Raw genomic sequence first — 15259 nt, 5'->3', positions numbered from 1 at the left:
TAAACTGCATCTTCATCAATAAAATATCAGCAAAATCTTAAACTAATATTTCTTACTTTAAAAAAAATACAGTAACTTTACAAACTCCCTAACAGCTCAGCAAAAAACTAAATATTAAACAAAAAAAACCCCCCAAATTATTTCTAAATATTATTAAAAAATTTAAACAAACCAAACACAGATCAAACACAGCCTCAATATAAAAAGCATAATTTTAAGGTGCATCAAAAAATAAAATTCTCAAATACAAAGCCCTCTACTTAGACAAATAAACCCTAAAGCAAACTCAATAAGTAAAATCCTAAAAAAAGATAAAAACCTATATAACAATCCAATTCACAGCACCAGGAAATACCGTATTAATTTTACGGGCCAAAAGAGTTAAGGTTTGGGGGATTGAGGTTTTTTGTTTTGTTTTTTAAACGAAGACTTGTTGTTGGGTTTTTTTGGCAAAGAACACTCAAAAGCATTTATTTTAAATTTGGAAGATTATAGATTAAACATAAAAAACAAGGAATTATAACAAGCATTTAAATTGAAACTGAAACTGAGTAACTATGCAAAATAAACCATTAAAATACATTTTAAAAATTTTGAGGTAAAATATTAGTGTCTTATTTTCACCAACAACCATTCTTTGACAGAAAGAAAAGGGTTAATTTTACTCTCAGTCCTGTTGTGTGAAGGGTATTCACTTTTTCTGTTTTTAACAGACAGAAACACAAAGTAGAGAACAGGCGGGATAGAAAAGGGGGGGAGGGCAATACGGTTTTTGTTTATATTTTTGGAGCACTGGACAGCTGGTCAATCATGAAAAGATACTTTAGGCTGGCAGGTGAGCCATGACACTTGTTGCGTGGACCCTGGCTCACATTCCACTTAGGGATCATTTTTTTTCCAAACAGGGCATCGCTGGATGGGCCTTTTATTTTGCTATGCTGGTGTTTGCAGTACAGTTTGAGGATTCGATGAAAAAGCTGAGCAAGTGAGGATAGAAGGAAACATGCGTGGTGGGTACAATAGGCCAGGGGAGGCTAATACTCGCCTAAACAAAGCCCAGACCCCGCCCATGCTCCACCCTGTCCCCCATCATAGAATCACAGAATATCACGGTTGGAAGGAACCACAGGAGGTCATCTAGTCCAACCCCCTGCTCAAAGCAGGACCAATCCCCAACTAAATCATCCCAGCCAGGGCTTTCTCAAGCCTGATCTTAAAAACTTAAAAGTAAGGAGATTCCACCACCTCCCTACGTAACGCATTCCAGTGCTTCATCACCCTCCTAGTGAAAAAGATTTTCCTAATATCCAACCTAAACCTCCCCCACTGCAACTTGAGACCATTACTCCTCGTTCTGTCATCTGCTACCACTGAGAACAGTCTAGAGCCATCCTCTTTGGAACCCCTTTTCAGGTAGTTAAAGCAGCTATCAAATCCCCCCTCATTCTTCTCTTCTGCAGACTAAATAATCCCAGTTCCCTCAGCCTCTCCTCATAACTCATGTGTTCCAGGCCCCTAATCATTTTTGTTGCCCTCCGCTGGACTCTTTCCAATTTTTCCACATCCTTCTTGTAGTGTGGGGCCCAAAACTGGACACAGTACTCCAGATGAGGCCTCACCAATGTCGAATAGAGGGGAACGATCACGTCCCTCGATCTGCTGGCAATGCCCCTACATATACATCCCAAAATGCCATCGGTCTTCTTGGCAACAAGGGCACACTGTTGACTCATATCCAGCTTCTCGTCCACTCTCACCCCTAGGTCCTTTTCTGCAGAACTGCTGCCTAGCCATTCAGTCCCTAGTCTGTAGCGGTGCATGGGATTCTTCCGTCCTAAGTGCAGGACTCTGCATTTGTCCTTGTTTAACCTCATCAGATTTCTTTTGGCCCAATCCTCCAATTTGTCTAGGGCCCTCTGTATCCTATCTACCTCTCCTCCCAGTTTAGTGTCTTCTGCAAACTTGTTGTGGGTGCAATCCTTTCCATCCTCCAGATCATTAATGAAGGTATTGAACAAAACCGGCCCGAGGAGCGACCCTTGGGACACTCTGCTAGATACCGGCTGCCAACTAGACATGGAGCCATTGATCATTACCCGTCGAGCCCGACAATCTAGCCAGCTTTCTGTTCACCTTATAGTCCATTCATCCAGCCCATACTTCTTTAACTTTCTAGCAAGAATACTGTGGGAGACAGTGTCAAAAGCTTTACTAAAGTCAAGGAATAACACTTCCACTGCTTTCCCCGCATCCACAGAGCCACTTATCTTATCATAGAAGGCAATTAGATTAGTCAGGCATGACTTGCCCTTGGTGAATCCATGCTAACTCTTCCTGATCACTTTCCTCTCCTCTAAGTGTTTCAGAATTGATTCCTTGAGGACCTGCTCCATGATTTTTTCAGGGACTGAGGTGAGGCTGACTGACCTGTAGTTCCCTGGATCCTCCTCCTTCCCTTTTTTAATGTTGGCCACTATATTAGCCTTTTTCCAGTCGTCTGGGACCTCCCCCGATCACCATGAGTTTTCAAAGATAATGTCCAATGGCTCTGCAATCACATCCACCAACTCCTTTAGCACTCTCGGATGCAGCGCATCCTGCCCCATGGACTTGTGCTTGTCCAGCTTTTCTAAATAGTCCTGAACCACTTCTTTCTCCACAGAGGGCTGGACACCTCCTCCCCATGCTGTGCTGCCTAGTGCAGTAGTTGCTCACACTTCTAAACTTAATCCAGAAGCTCTCAGGTTTTTCTGCAGTTTCATACCGGAGCTCTGAGCAGTCATACTGCTCGCTTACATACAATGCAACTCCCCGACCTTTTCTGCCCTGCCTGTCCTTCCTGAACAGTTTATATCCATCCATGACAGTACTCCAGTCATGTGAGTTATCCCACCACGTCTCTGTTATTCCAATCACATCATAATTCCTTGACTGTGCCAGGACTTCCAGTTCTCCCTGTTTGTGTCCCAGGATTCTTGCATTTGTGTATAGGCACTTGAGATAACTTGCTGATTGTCCCGCTTTCTCAGTATGAGGCAGGAGCCCACCCCCTCACGCTCTCCTGCTCGTGCTTCCTCCCGGTATCCTACTTACCTCAGGGCTTTGGTCTCCTTCCCCTGGTGAACATAGTTTAAAGCCTTCCTCACTAGGTTAGCCAGACTGCTTGGGAAGATGCTCCTCCCTCTCTTCGTTAGGTGGAGCCCGTCTCTGCCTAGCACTCCTCCTTCATGGAACACCATCCCATGGTCAAAGAATCCAAAGCCTTCTCTCCGACACCACCTGCGTAGCCATTCATTGACTTCCACGATTCGACGGTCTCTACCTAGGCCTTTTCCTTCCATGGGGAGGATGGACGAGAACACCACTTGCGCCTCAAACTCCTTTATCCTTCTTCCCAGAGCCACGTAGTCTACAGTGATCCGCTCAAGGTCATTCTTGGCAGGATCATTGGTGCCCACATGGAGAAGCAGGAAGGGGTAGCGATCCGAGGGCTTGATGAGTCTCGGCAGTCTCTCTGTCATATTGTGAATCCTGGCAAGCAGCAGACTTCTCGATTTTCCGGTGGAGGAGGCAGATAGATGACTCAGTCCCCCTCAAGAGAGAGTCCCTGACCACCACCATTCGCCTCCTTCTCTTGGGAGCGGTGGTCGTGGTACCCACATCCCAAGGACAGTGCATCTCTTGCCTTCCAATCGGCGAAGTCTCCTTCTGTTCCCTTCCCTCAGATGTATCATGTAGTCCACTCTCCGCATTAGTACCTGTGCAGAGAACATGAAAATGGTTGCTTACCTGTATCTGCACTGCTGGTACATGGACGCTCCCCTTTGTTCTTCTGGAGGTCACATGCTGCCAAATTTCTTCCCCGTCCTTCTGTCCCCTCTGCGCAGTCTGCTCTGAACCTTCAGAATGTTGTGTCCGTAGAAGCATATCCTGACATCTGTCAAGGAAATCTTCAGTTTCTCTTATGCATCGATACTTGTTTCTCCAGACCTTGAACCTTCTCTTCCAATATGGAGACGAACTTGCCTCCTTGGTGCCCAAGCTGGCAGGAGCTCAGCTCTGTTGCCAGCCGGAGGTAAGAAGGCCGGCACTGGGGGCGACCCAGCACTGAGTCTGGCCAGCAGCCCAGCACTGGGGCAGACGCTGTGGCTGGCCAGTGGCCTGGAAGTAGCTCGGCAGCCTGGCGCTGGAGACTGGTGGGTGGCCCGGTGCTGGGGCCCAGCACTGAGGCCAGGCCAGCGCTGGGGGCTGATGCTGAGGCCGGCCAGTGGCCTGGCACTGGTACCGGCTGGGGTCCCATGGTGGTTCGGCCGGGGCTCTTCTGGCTGTGGGGACGCAGAGGGGAGAAAGACAGGCACTCAGGGCTTCAGCAGACAGGGGGTAGGCGTGGGGCCTTGAGCACAAGTGGCCGGGCCGCGTAGCTAGCCTCCCAGAAGGGGACCTCACATGCCACCCACGGAAGGAAATATAATTGGGCAGAAAGTAACATACAAAAAGTGAAAGGAGACAGTATAGGGTCTTATGTGACTCTGATTGGAGCCCCTGACAATTAGGTAAGAAAGTCCTTCAGTCTTGTCTACTTTTTCTTTCTCGGGGTCAGGGAAGATGAGATAAGCTGGGCTGAGACAAGTGGAGCTGAGATGCCATGGTGCTTTTTTAAAAAGTCCCCTTTTTTTTTTTTTTTTTTTTAAAGAAGGAGGGGAAGGTACGCAGCATAGTCCATCCCCTCATTATTGTGTTTACTGATTAGGTCTACACCACTACACCAGTTTTGGTCTATTAATTTTTGGATTCACATCTTCTAACATAGTCTCTGTGTTATATTAGTACGCCTTTTTGTTTAGACTAATTTAGTCTCTTGTTTGATTTTCCTGCACCTTTTTATAACATTTTTATTGAAAATACCTTGACCAACTTTTCATGGTTAATTCCCAAGCAGGGAAAATGTTGTGGGCCAAATTGTCGCGCCAGACCAAAGTCACCATCTGGAGGATGGTGTGGATTGCACTCTCAGCAAATTTGCGGATGATACTAAACTGGGAGGAGTGGTAGATACGCTGGAGGGGAGAGATAGGATACAGAAAGACCTAGACAAATTGGAGGATTGGGCCAAAAGAAATCTGATGAGGTTCAATAAGGATAAGTGCAGGGTCCTGCACTTAGGATGGAAGAATCCAATGCACCGCTACAGACTAGGGACCGAATGGCTAGGCAGCAGTTCTGCGGAAAAGGACCTAGGGGTGAGAGTGGACGAGAAGCTGGATATGAGTCAGCAGTGTGCCCTTGTTGCCAAGAAGGCCAATGGCATTTTGGGATGTATAAGTAGGGGCATAGCGAGCAGAGCGAGGGACATGATCGTTCCCCTCTATTCGACATTGGTGAGGCCTCATCTGGAGTACTGTGTCCAGTTTTGGGCCCCACACTACAAGAAGGATGTGGATAAATTGGAGAGAGTCCAGCGAAGGGCAACAAAAATGATTAGGGGTCTAGAGCACATGAGTTATGAGGAGAGGCTGAGGGAGATGGGATTGTTTAGCCTGCAGAAGAGAAGAATGAGGGGGGATTTGATAGCTGCTTTCAACTACCTGAAAGGGGGTTCCAAAGAGGATGGCTCTAGACTGTTCTCAATGGTAGCAGATGACAGAACGAGGAGTAATGGTCTCAAGTTGCAGTGGGGGAGGTTTAGATTGGATATTAGGAAAAACTTTTTCACTAAGAGGGTGGTGAAACACTGGAATGCGTTACCTAGGGAGGTGGTAGAATCTCCTTCCTTAGAGGTTTTTAAGGTCAGGCTTGACAAAACCCTGGCTGGGATGATTTAACTGGGAATTGGTCCTGCTTCGAGCAGGGGGTTGGACTAGATGACCTTCAGGGGTCCCTTCCAACCCTGATATTCTATGATTCTATGATTCAACTAGTTTCCAGAGTTTCAGTTTTCATTTTTAAAAAGTTAGTCTGTAACTGCTATTGTTGCAGAAGAAACCTTCAAAATGTAATCCAAGTGTAACCAATACATAGGTGTCCGCCTGAGTTTGCAGAGCCTGAAAAAATAGCTCTGAGGTATGCACCACCCATTCATTTCATTTCAAACATCAACATTATTAACTATTTCACTGCTCATCAAATCTTGTAAAAAAGGAGAGAAGTTTATTTTGAGATCTAAAATATAAGTAGGCCTTTAACATCACAGGATGTACTTGGAGGGAAGCACAATGAGTTTTGTTTTCCTGAATAGGATCTCAGCTTTAAGCAGCTTGGGAATACTGTTGTATTACATTTTAGGTGTCATGAATCAGGAATAGGTTCAAACAGGAATTATTTCAGGAAGTTCAATGATCTGTGCTATGCAAAAAGAAAAGGAGTATTTGTGGCACCTTAGAGACTAACCAACTTATCTGTTACCTTCGTCAGCTACAGCTCACTTCATATGAGCTGTATCTCACGAAAGCTTATGCTCAAATAAATTGGTTAGTCTCTAAAGTGCCACAAGTACTCCTTTTCTTTTTGCGAATACAGACTAACATGGCTGTTATTCTGAAACCTGTGTTATGCAGAAGTAGGGTGACCAGATGTCCCATTTTTAAAGGGACAGTCTTGTTTTTGGACACCTTTTCTTATATAGGTGCCTATTACCGCATCCTGTTTTTTCACAGTTGCTATCCGGTAACCCTATACAGAAGGTCAGATTGGATGATCACTGTAGTCACTTAAGTGAAATGAGAGAAATGGTGTCTTATGTGACGGATTTGTTCAAGGTGAGGACTGTATGAGTGTGTACAAGGTGCTAGACAATGTATCAATAGTGCTCTAGGCTAATGTTTTTACAACAAAGTTGAGTTATCATATGCCTCATTATATACCTGTAGGTACTGCTGCAATATGTTTTGGCTCATTGTCTACAAAGATATGACCACCTTGTTAGCTTTAGATAAGCTATTACCAGCAGGACAGTGGGGTGAGAGGAGGTATTGTTTCATGGTCTCTGTGTGTATATAATGTCTTCTGCAGTTTCCACGGTATGCATCTGATGAAGTGAGCTGTAGCTCATGAAAGCTCATGCTCTAATAAATTGGTTAGTCTCTAAGGTGCCACAAGTACTCCTTTTCTTTTTGCGAATACAGACTAACACGGCTGTTACTCTGAAACCTGTCATTAGTAAAACCAGTAAGTATTAGAAACGGTAATATTGACTATAGTACTCAAAATAAAAATTGATGTAGGAATCTCCACTTTTAAAAAATATTAAATCAAATTTTGCAGTTCTCCATATTGCACGCTAACACTAAACCCTTTCTGCTCCACAGATCAGCTAATAAAAATGCTACAGAATTGGTATTGCACCAACTGAAACATTACACACAATTCAAGGCAAAAACTATAAAGAAAGAGGAACTAATATGTATAACGATACCGTTTAAAACCCAGGGAATAAATGAAAAGTAACATGCCGGGAGATGACTGCCATTTTCTGTATTCTGAGAACAAAATGATCAAGGGTCATCCAAGCCTCAGTTAAAAAAATCTCATGTCAGACCCAATTCCTTTAAATTATGCAATACAAGGCTATCTTAGACACGGGTGTATCTAAGGATGTATTATATAATGAGAAATAGCATGTAGTCGTATAATTACTATACCATAATGCCTACAAACAAGAGTATAATGTGTTTTCAATTTTTACTTTTATGTTTTCTGATTTTGTGTTTAATTGCGCATCTTTAATATTCTACTGACACTGCTTTTTGCATGAATATAGACAACTCAAAAGTTTTACACTAAGCTGGGGGGAAAGGTAGATATGCTGGAGGGTAGGGATAGGGTCCAGAGTGACCTAGACTAATTGGAGGATTGAGCCAAAAGAAATCTGTTGAGGTTCAGCAAGGACAAGTGCAGAAGAATCCCATGCACTTCTACAGGCTGGGGACCGACTGGCTAAGTGGCAGTTCTGCAGAAAAGGACCTGGGGATTACAGTGGACGAGAAGCTGGATATGAGCCAGCAGTGTGCCCTTGTTGCCAAGAAGGCCAATGGCATTTTGGGATGTATATGTAGGGGCGTTGCCAGCAGATCGAGGAAAGCGATTATTCCCCTCTATTCGGCACTGGTGAGCCCACATCTGGAGTACTGCACCCAGTTTTGGGTCCCCTACTAAAGAAAGGATGTGGACAAATTGGAGAGAGTTCAACGGAGGGCAACGAAAATGATCAGGGGGTGGGGGCACGTGACTTATGAGGAGAGGCTGAGGGAACTGGGCTTGCTTAGTCTGCAGAAGAGAAGAACATAAGAACGGCCATACTGGGTCAAAGGTCCATCAAGCCCGGTATCCTGTCCTTTGACAGTGGCCAATGGCAGGTGCCCCAAAGGGAATGAACAGACAGGTTATCATCAAGTGATCCATGCCCTGTCACCCAATCCCAGCTTCTGGCAAACAGAGGCTAGGGACACCATTCCTGCCCATCCTGGCTAATAGCCATTGATGGACCTATCTTCCATGAATCTATCTAGCTCCCTTTTGAACCCCATTATAGTATTGGCCTTCACAACACCCTCTGACAAGGAGTTCCAGAAGTTGACAGTGCGTTGCATGAAAAAATACTTTCTTGTGTTTGCTTTAAACCTACTAATTTCATTTGGTGGCCCCTGGTTCTTGTATTATGAGGAGTAAATAACACTTCCTTATTTACTTTCTCTATACCACTCATGATCTTATAGACCTCTATCATATCCCCCCTTTGTCGCCTCTTTTCCAAGCTGAAAAGTCCCAGTCTTATTACTCTCTCCTCTATGGAAGCCGTTCTATACCCCTAATCATTTTTGTTGCCCTTTTCTGAACCTGTTCCAATTCCAATATATCTTTTTTGAGATGGGGTGACCACATCTGCACGCAGTATTCAAGGTATGGGCGTACCATGGATTTATGTAGGCAGTATGTAGGCAATATGATATTTTCCATCTTATCATCTATCCCTTTTTGATGATTCCCAACATTCTGTTCAGCTTTTTGACTGCTGCTGCACATTGAGTGGATGATTTCAGAGAACTATCCACAATGATTCCAAGATCACAGAATCATAAAATATCAGGGTTGGAAGGGACCTCAGGAGGTCATCTAGTCCAACCCCCTGCTCAAAGCAGGTCCAATCCCCAACTAAATCATCCCAGCCAGGGCTTTCTCAAGCCTGACCTTAAAAACTTCTAGGGAAAGAGATTCCACCACCTCCCTAGGTAACGCATTCCACTGTTTCACCACCCTCCTAGTGAAAAAGTTTTTCCTAATATCCAACCTAAACCTCTCGCACTGCAACTTGAGACCATTATTCCTTGTTCTCTCATCTGCTACCACTGAGAACAGTCTAGATCCATCCTCTTTGGAACCCCTTTTCAGGTAGTTGAAAGCAGCTATCAAATCCCCCCTCATTCTTCTCTTCTGCAGACTAAATAATCCCAGTTCCCTCAGCCTCTCCTCATAACTCATGTGTTCCAGGCCCCTAACCATTTTTGTTGCCCTCCGCTGGACTCTTTCCAATTTTTCCACATCCTTCTTGTAGTGTGGGGCCCAAAACTGGACACAGTACTCCAGATGACGCCTCACCAATGTCAAATAGAGGGGAACGATCACGTCCCTCGATCTGCTGGCAACGCCCCTACATATACATCCCAAAATGCCATTGGCCTTCTTGGCAACAAGGGCACACTGTTGACTCATATCCAGCTTCTCGTCCACTCTCACCCCTAGGTCCTTTTCTGCCGAACTGCTGCCGAGCCATTCGGTCCCTCGTCTGTAGCGGTGCATGGGATTCTTCCGTCCTAAGTGCAGCACTCTGCACTTGTCCTTGTTGAACCTCATCAGATTTCTTTTGGCCCAATCCTCCAATTTGTCTAGGGCCCTCTGTATCCTATCCCTAACCTCCCAGCATATCTACCACTCCTCCCAGTTTAGTGTCTTCTGCAAACTTGCTCAGGGTGCAATCCACACCATCCTCCATATCATTTATGAAGATATTGAACAAAACTGGCCCGAGGACCGACCCTTGAGGCACTCCACTTGATACCTTTCTCAGATCTCTTTCTTGAGAGGAACAGCTAATTTAGACCCCATCATTGTATATGTATAGTTAGGATTATGTTTTCCAATGTGTATTACTTTGCATTTATCAACATTAAATTTCATCTGCCATTTTGTTGCCCAGTCACCCAGTTTTCAGAGATCCTTTTGTAGCTCTTCATAATCTGCCTGAGACTTAATTATCTTGAGCAGTTTTGTTTCATCTGCAAATTTTGCCACCTCACTGTTTACCCCTTTTTCCAGATCGTTTATGAATATGTTAAAAAGGACTGGGCCCAGTGCAGATTCCTGGGGGACACCACTATTTACCTCTCTCCATTCTGAAAACTGACCATTTATTCCTACCCTTTGTTTCCTGTCTTTTAACCAGTTACCAATCCATGAGAGAACCTTCCCTCTTATCCCATGACTCTCTACTCCGGGGGACTGAGTCATCTATCTGCCGCCCTGACCGGGAAAACCGAGAAGTCTGCTGCTTGCCGGGGGCTAAGATTCGCGATGTGACGGAGAGACTGCCGAGACCCATCAAGCCCTCGGATCGCTACCCCTTCCTGCTTCTCCACGTGGGCACCAATGATACTGCCAAGAATGACCTTGAGCGGATCACTGCGGACTACGTGGCTCTGGGAAGAAGGATAAAGGAGTCAGAGGCGCAGGTGGTGTTCTCGTCCATCCTCCCCGTGGAAGGAAAGGCCTGGGTAGGGACCGTCAAATTGTCGAAGTCAACGAATGGCTACGCAGGTGGTGTCGGAGAGAAGGCTTTGGATTCTTTGACCATGGGATGGTGTTCCATGAAGGAGGAGTGCTGGGCAGAGACAGGCTCCACCTTACGAAGAGAGGGAAGAGCATCTTTGCCAGCAGGCTGGCTAACCTAGTGAGGAGGGCTTTAAACTAGGTTCACCGGGGGAAGGAGACCAAAGCCCTGAGGTAAGTGGGAAAGCGGGATACCGGGAGGAAGCACAGGCAGGAATATCTGTGAAGGGAGGGCTCCTGCCTCATACTGAGAATGAGGGGCGATCAGCAGGTTATCTCAAGTGCTTATATAGGAATGCACAAAGCCTTGGAAACAAGCAGGGAGAACTGGAGGTCCTGGTGATGTCAAGGAATTATGACGTGATTAGAATAACAGAGACTTGGTGGGATAACTCGCGTGACTGGAGTACTGTCATGGATGGTTATAAACTGTTCAGGAAGGATAGGCAGGGCAGAAAAGGTGGGGGAGTAGCACTGTATGTAAGGGAGCAGTATGACTGCTCAGAGCTCCGGTATGATACTGCAGAAAAACCTGAGTGTCTCTGGATTAAGTTTAGAAGTGTGAGCAACAGGAGTGATGTAGTGGTGGGAGGCTGCTATAGACCACTGGACCAGGGGGATGAAGTGGATGAGGCTTTCTTCCGGCAGCTCGCGGAAGCTACTAGATCGCATGCCCTGGTTCTCATGGGTGACTTTAATTTTCCTGATATCTGCTGGGAGAGCAGTACAGTGGTGCATAGACAATCCAGGAAGTTTTTGGAAAGCGTAGGGGACAATTTCCTGGTGCAAGTGCTGGAGGAGCCAACTAGGGAGGGAGCTTTTCTTGACCTGCTGCTCACAAATCGGGAAGAATTAGTAGGGGAAGCAAAAGTGAATGGGAATCTGGGAGGCAGTGACCATGAGTTGGTTGAGTTCAGGATCCTGACACAGGGAAGAAAGGTAAGCAGCAGGATACGGACCCTGGACTTCAGGAAAGCAGACTTCGACTCCCTCAGGGAACGGATGGCCAGGATCCCCTGGGGGACTAACATGAAGGGGAAAGGAGTCCAGGAGAGCTGGCTGTATTTCAAGGAATCCCTGCTGAGGTTACAGGGACAAACCATCCCGACGTGTCGAAAGAATAGTAAGTATGGCAGGCGACAGCTTGGCTTAACGGTGAAATCCTAGCAGATCTTAAGCATAAAACAGAAGCTTACAAGAAGTGGAAGGTTGGACATATGACCAGGGAAGAGTATAAAAATATTGCTCGGGCATGTAGGAATGAAATTAGGAGGGCCAAATCGCACCTGGAGCTGCAGCTAGCGAGAGATGTTAAGAGTAACAAGAAGGGTTTCTTCAGGTATGTTGGCAACAAGAAGAAAACCAAGGAAAGTGTGGGCCCCTTAATGAATGAGGGAGGCAACCTCGTGACAGAGGATGTGGAAAAAGCTAATGTACTCAATGCTTTTTTTGCCTCTGTCTTCACGAACAAGGTCAGTTCCCAGACTGCTGTGCTGGGCATCAACATGGGGAATAGATGGCCAGCCCTCGGTGGAGAAAGAGGTGGTTAGGGACTATTTAGAAAAACTGGACGTGCACAAGTCCATGGTTGCCGGATGAGTTGCATCCGAGAGTGCTAAAGGAACTGGCGGCTGTGATTGCAGAGCCATTGGCCATTATCTTTGAAAACTCGTGGCGAACGGGGGAAGTCCCGGATGACTGGAAAAAGGCTAATGTAGTGCCAATCTTTAAAAAAGGGAAGAAGGAGGATCCTGGGAACTACAGGCCAGTAAGCCTCACCTCAGTCCCTGGAAAAATCATGGAGCAGGTCCTCAAAGAATCAATCCTGAAGCACTTACATGAGAGGAAAGTGATCAGGAACAGCCAGCATGGATTCACCAAGTGAAGGTCATGCCTGACTAATCTAATCGCCTTCTATGATGAGATTACTGGTTCTGTGGATGAACGGAAAGCAGTGGATGTATTGTTTCTTGATTTTAGCAAAGCGTTTGACACGGTCTCCCACAGTATTCTTGTCAGCAAGTTAAGGAAGTATGGGCTGGATGAATGCACTATAAGGTGGGTAGAAAGTTGGCTAGATTGTCGGGCTCAACGGGTAGTGATCAATGGCTCCATGTCTAGTTGGCAGCCGGTGTCAACTGGAGTGCCCCAGGGGTCGGTCCTGGGGCCGGTTTTGTTCAATATCTTCATAAATGATCTGGAGGATGGTGTGGATTGCACTCTCAGCAAATTTGCGGATGATACTAAACTGGGAGGAGTGGTAGATACGCTGGAGGGGAGGGATAGGATACAGAGGGACCTAGACAAATTGGAGGATTGGGCCAAAAGAAATCTGATGAGGTTCAATAAGGATAAGTGCAGGGTCCTGCACTTAGGATGGAAGAATCCAATGCACAGCTACAGACTAGGGACCGAATGGCTAGGCAGCAGTTCTGCGGAAAAGGACCTAGGGGTGAGAGTGGACAAGAAGCTGGATCTGAGTCAGCAGTGTGCCCTTGTTGCCAAGAAGGCCAATAGCATTTTGGGATGTATAAGTAGGGGCATAGCGAGCAGATAGAGGGACGTGATCGTCCCCCTCTATTCGACATTGGTGAGGCCTCATCTGGAGTACTGTGTCCAGTTTTGGGCCCCACACTACAAGAAGGATGTGGATAAATTGGAGAGAGTCCAGCGAAGGGCAACAAAAATGATTAGGGGTCTGGAACACATGACTTATGAGGAGAGGCTGAGGGAACTGGGATTGTTTAGTCTGCAGAAGAGAAGAATGAGGGGGGATTTGATAGCTGCCTTCAACTACCTGAAAGGTAGTTCCAAGGAGGATGGTTCTAGACTATTCTCAGTGGTGGAAGAGGACAGGACAAGGAGTAATGGTCTCAAGTTGCAGTGCGGGAGGTTTAGGTTGGATATTAGGAAAACTTTTTCACTAGGAGGGTGGTGAAGCACTGGAATGCGTTGCCTAGGGAGGTGGTGGAATCTCCTTCCTTAGAAGTTTTTAAGGTCAGGCTTGAGAAAGCCCTGGCTGGGATGATTTAATTGGGTATAGATCCTGCTTTTGAGCAGGGGGTTGGACTAGATGACCTCCTGAGGTCCCTTCCAACCCTGATATTCTATGATTCTATGACTGCTTATTTTGCTTAAGAGCCTTTGGTGAGGGACTTTGTCAAAGGCTTTCTAAAAATCTAAATACACTATATCCACTGGATCTCCTTTGTCCACATGCTTGTTGAAGAAGAGTAAGGGGGGATTTGATAGCAGCATACAACTACCTGAAAGGGGGGGGGGGGGTTCCAAAGAAGATGGAGCTCGGCTGTTCTCAGTGGTGGCAGATGACATAACAAGGAGCAATGGTCTCAAGTTGCAGTTGGGGAGATCTAGATTGGATATTAGGAAACACTGTTTTACTAGGAGTGTGGTGAAACACTGGAATGCGTTACCTATGGAGGTGGCAGAATCTCCATCCTTAGAGGTTTTTAAGGCCCAGCTTTACAAAGCCCTGGCTGGGATGATTTAGTTGGGGTTGGACTAGATGACCTCCTGAGGTCTCTTCCAACACTAATCTTCCATGATTCTACTGCTTAATGAACCCAAATATCTTCAACAGTAGCTAGTCTTTCCAAGCTCCCCTATTCTCAAATTCACAGCCAGTTCTTCTTTGCTAGTAAGTACTGCACCTAGGAACATATAAACAGAGGAATTGCTTTCCAATAAGAAGTTTATAGTGGTCCGTCTAGTCCAGTATCTTCTCTCAGAGGGGCCTGCACCAGATGCTTCAGGAGAACGTGCAAGAAACCCCATTTGCTTATCATGGAATAACATCCTCACTGGGGAAGTTTCTTCCTAACCCTTATCAGTTAGTGGCTGGTTCATGCCATGGAACATGAGGATTTATTATTTTCTATGTCAAGTGTTAGCTCCTATAAACATCTTTTTTGGATCTTTTAAAAAAAAGTGCCAATGAAGAAAGTTTGAGTTTTACAAGTATCAATAATGACAGTGCCTTCTAAGGAAATTTTGTTCACTCTGTACTGACAGTATAACAGTTTTTTGGGGAAGGAGCTATAAAAAGTATAATTCAATATTAATGTTATTAATTTAAATAAAGATTCTTTGTTCTATATCATGGAAGCAAAAGGTAGATTAAAAGGAGAAAGAGGAATAATTAAACAGTGCACTCTTTACCTCACTATCTGGACTAGGCTGGATAACTTCCCAGGTCTGAGAGTCCACATCGTAGCAGTGAAGTTCATTTGGCAATGTGTTATCTGCAGCACCACCAAACACATAGAGGTGGCGATCAAAGGCAACCATGGTGTGACCGTATCTTCGCTGTGGCGGAGGAGGGGAGCCCCGAAGTAAGTGTTCAGTAGGAATTCGTGTCCAACTGAGACACAAGACATGAAACAAAGAGTAAATCTTTTACAACTCCTTTCTTCAAAATGAG

At 45.6% G+C, this 15259-nt stretch overlaps 1 protein-coding gene across 3 annotated transcripts in view; it reads right to left on the bottom strand.

Annotated features, from left to right (window-relative positions):
* Positions 1 to 15259, bottom strand: part of LZTR1 (leucine zipper like post translational regulator 1) — a 289726-nt gene that overhangs the window by 145513 nt on the left and 128954 nt on the right. For all 3 annotated transcript variants that reach the window (XM_084611172.1, XM_084611173.1, XM_084611171.1), the window contains exon 9: positions 14998 to 15199. In XM_084611172.1, the coding sequence (XP_084467298.1) occupies positions 14998 to 15199 (202 nt within the window). The remainder of the gene's footprint in view (positions 1 to 14997; positions 15200 to 15259) is intronic.

Source organism: Lepidochelys olivacea (assembly GCF_965140295.1).
Source record: "Lepidochelys olivacea isolate rLepOli2 genome assembly, chromosome: 21".
Lineage (NCBI taxonomy): Eukaryota > Metazoa > Chordata > Testudines > Cheloniidae > Lepidochelys > Lepidochelys olivacea.
Note: the sequence above shows the minus strand (reverse complement) of the source record. Positions and strands in the feature narration are given on the sequence as shown.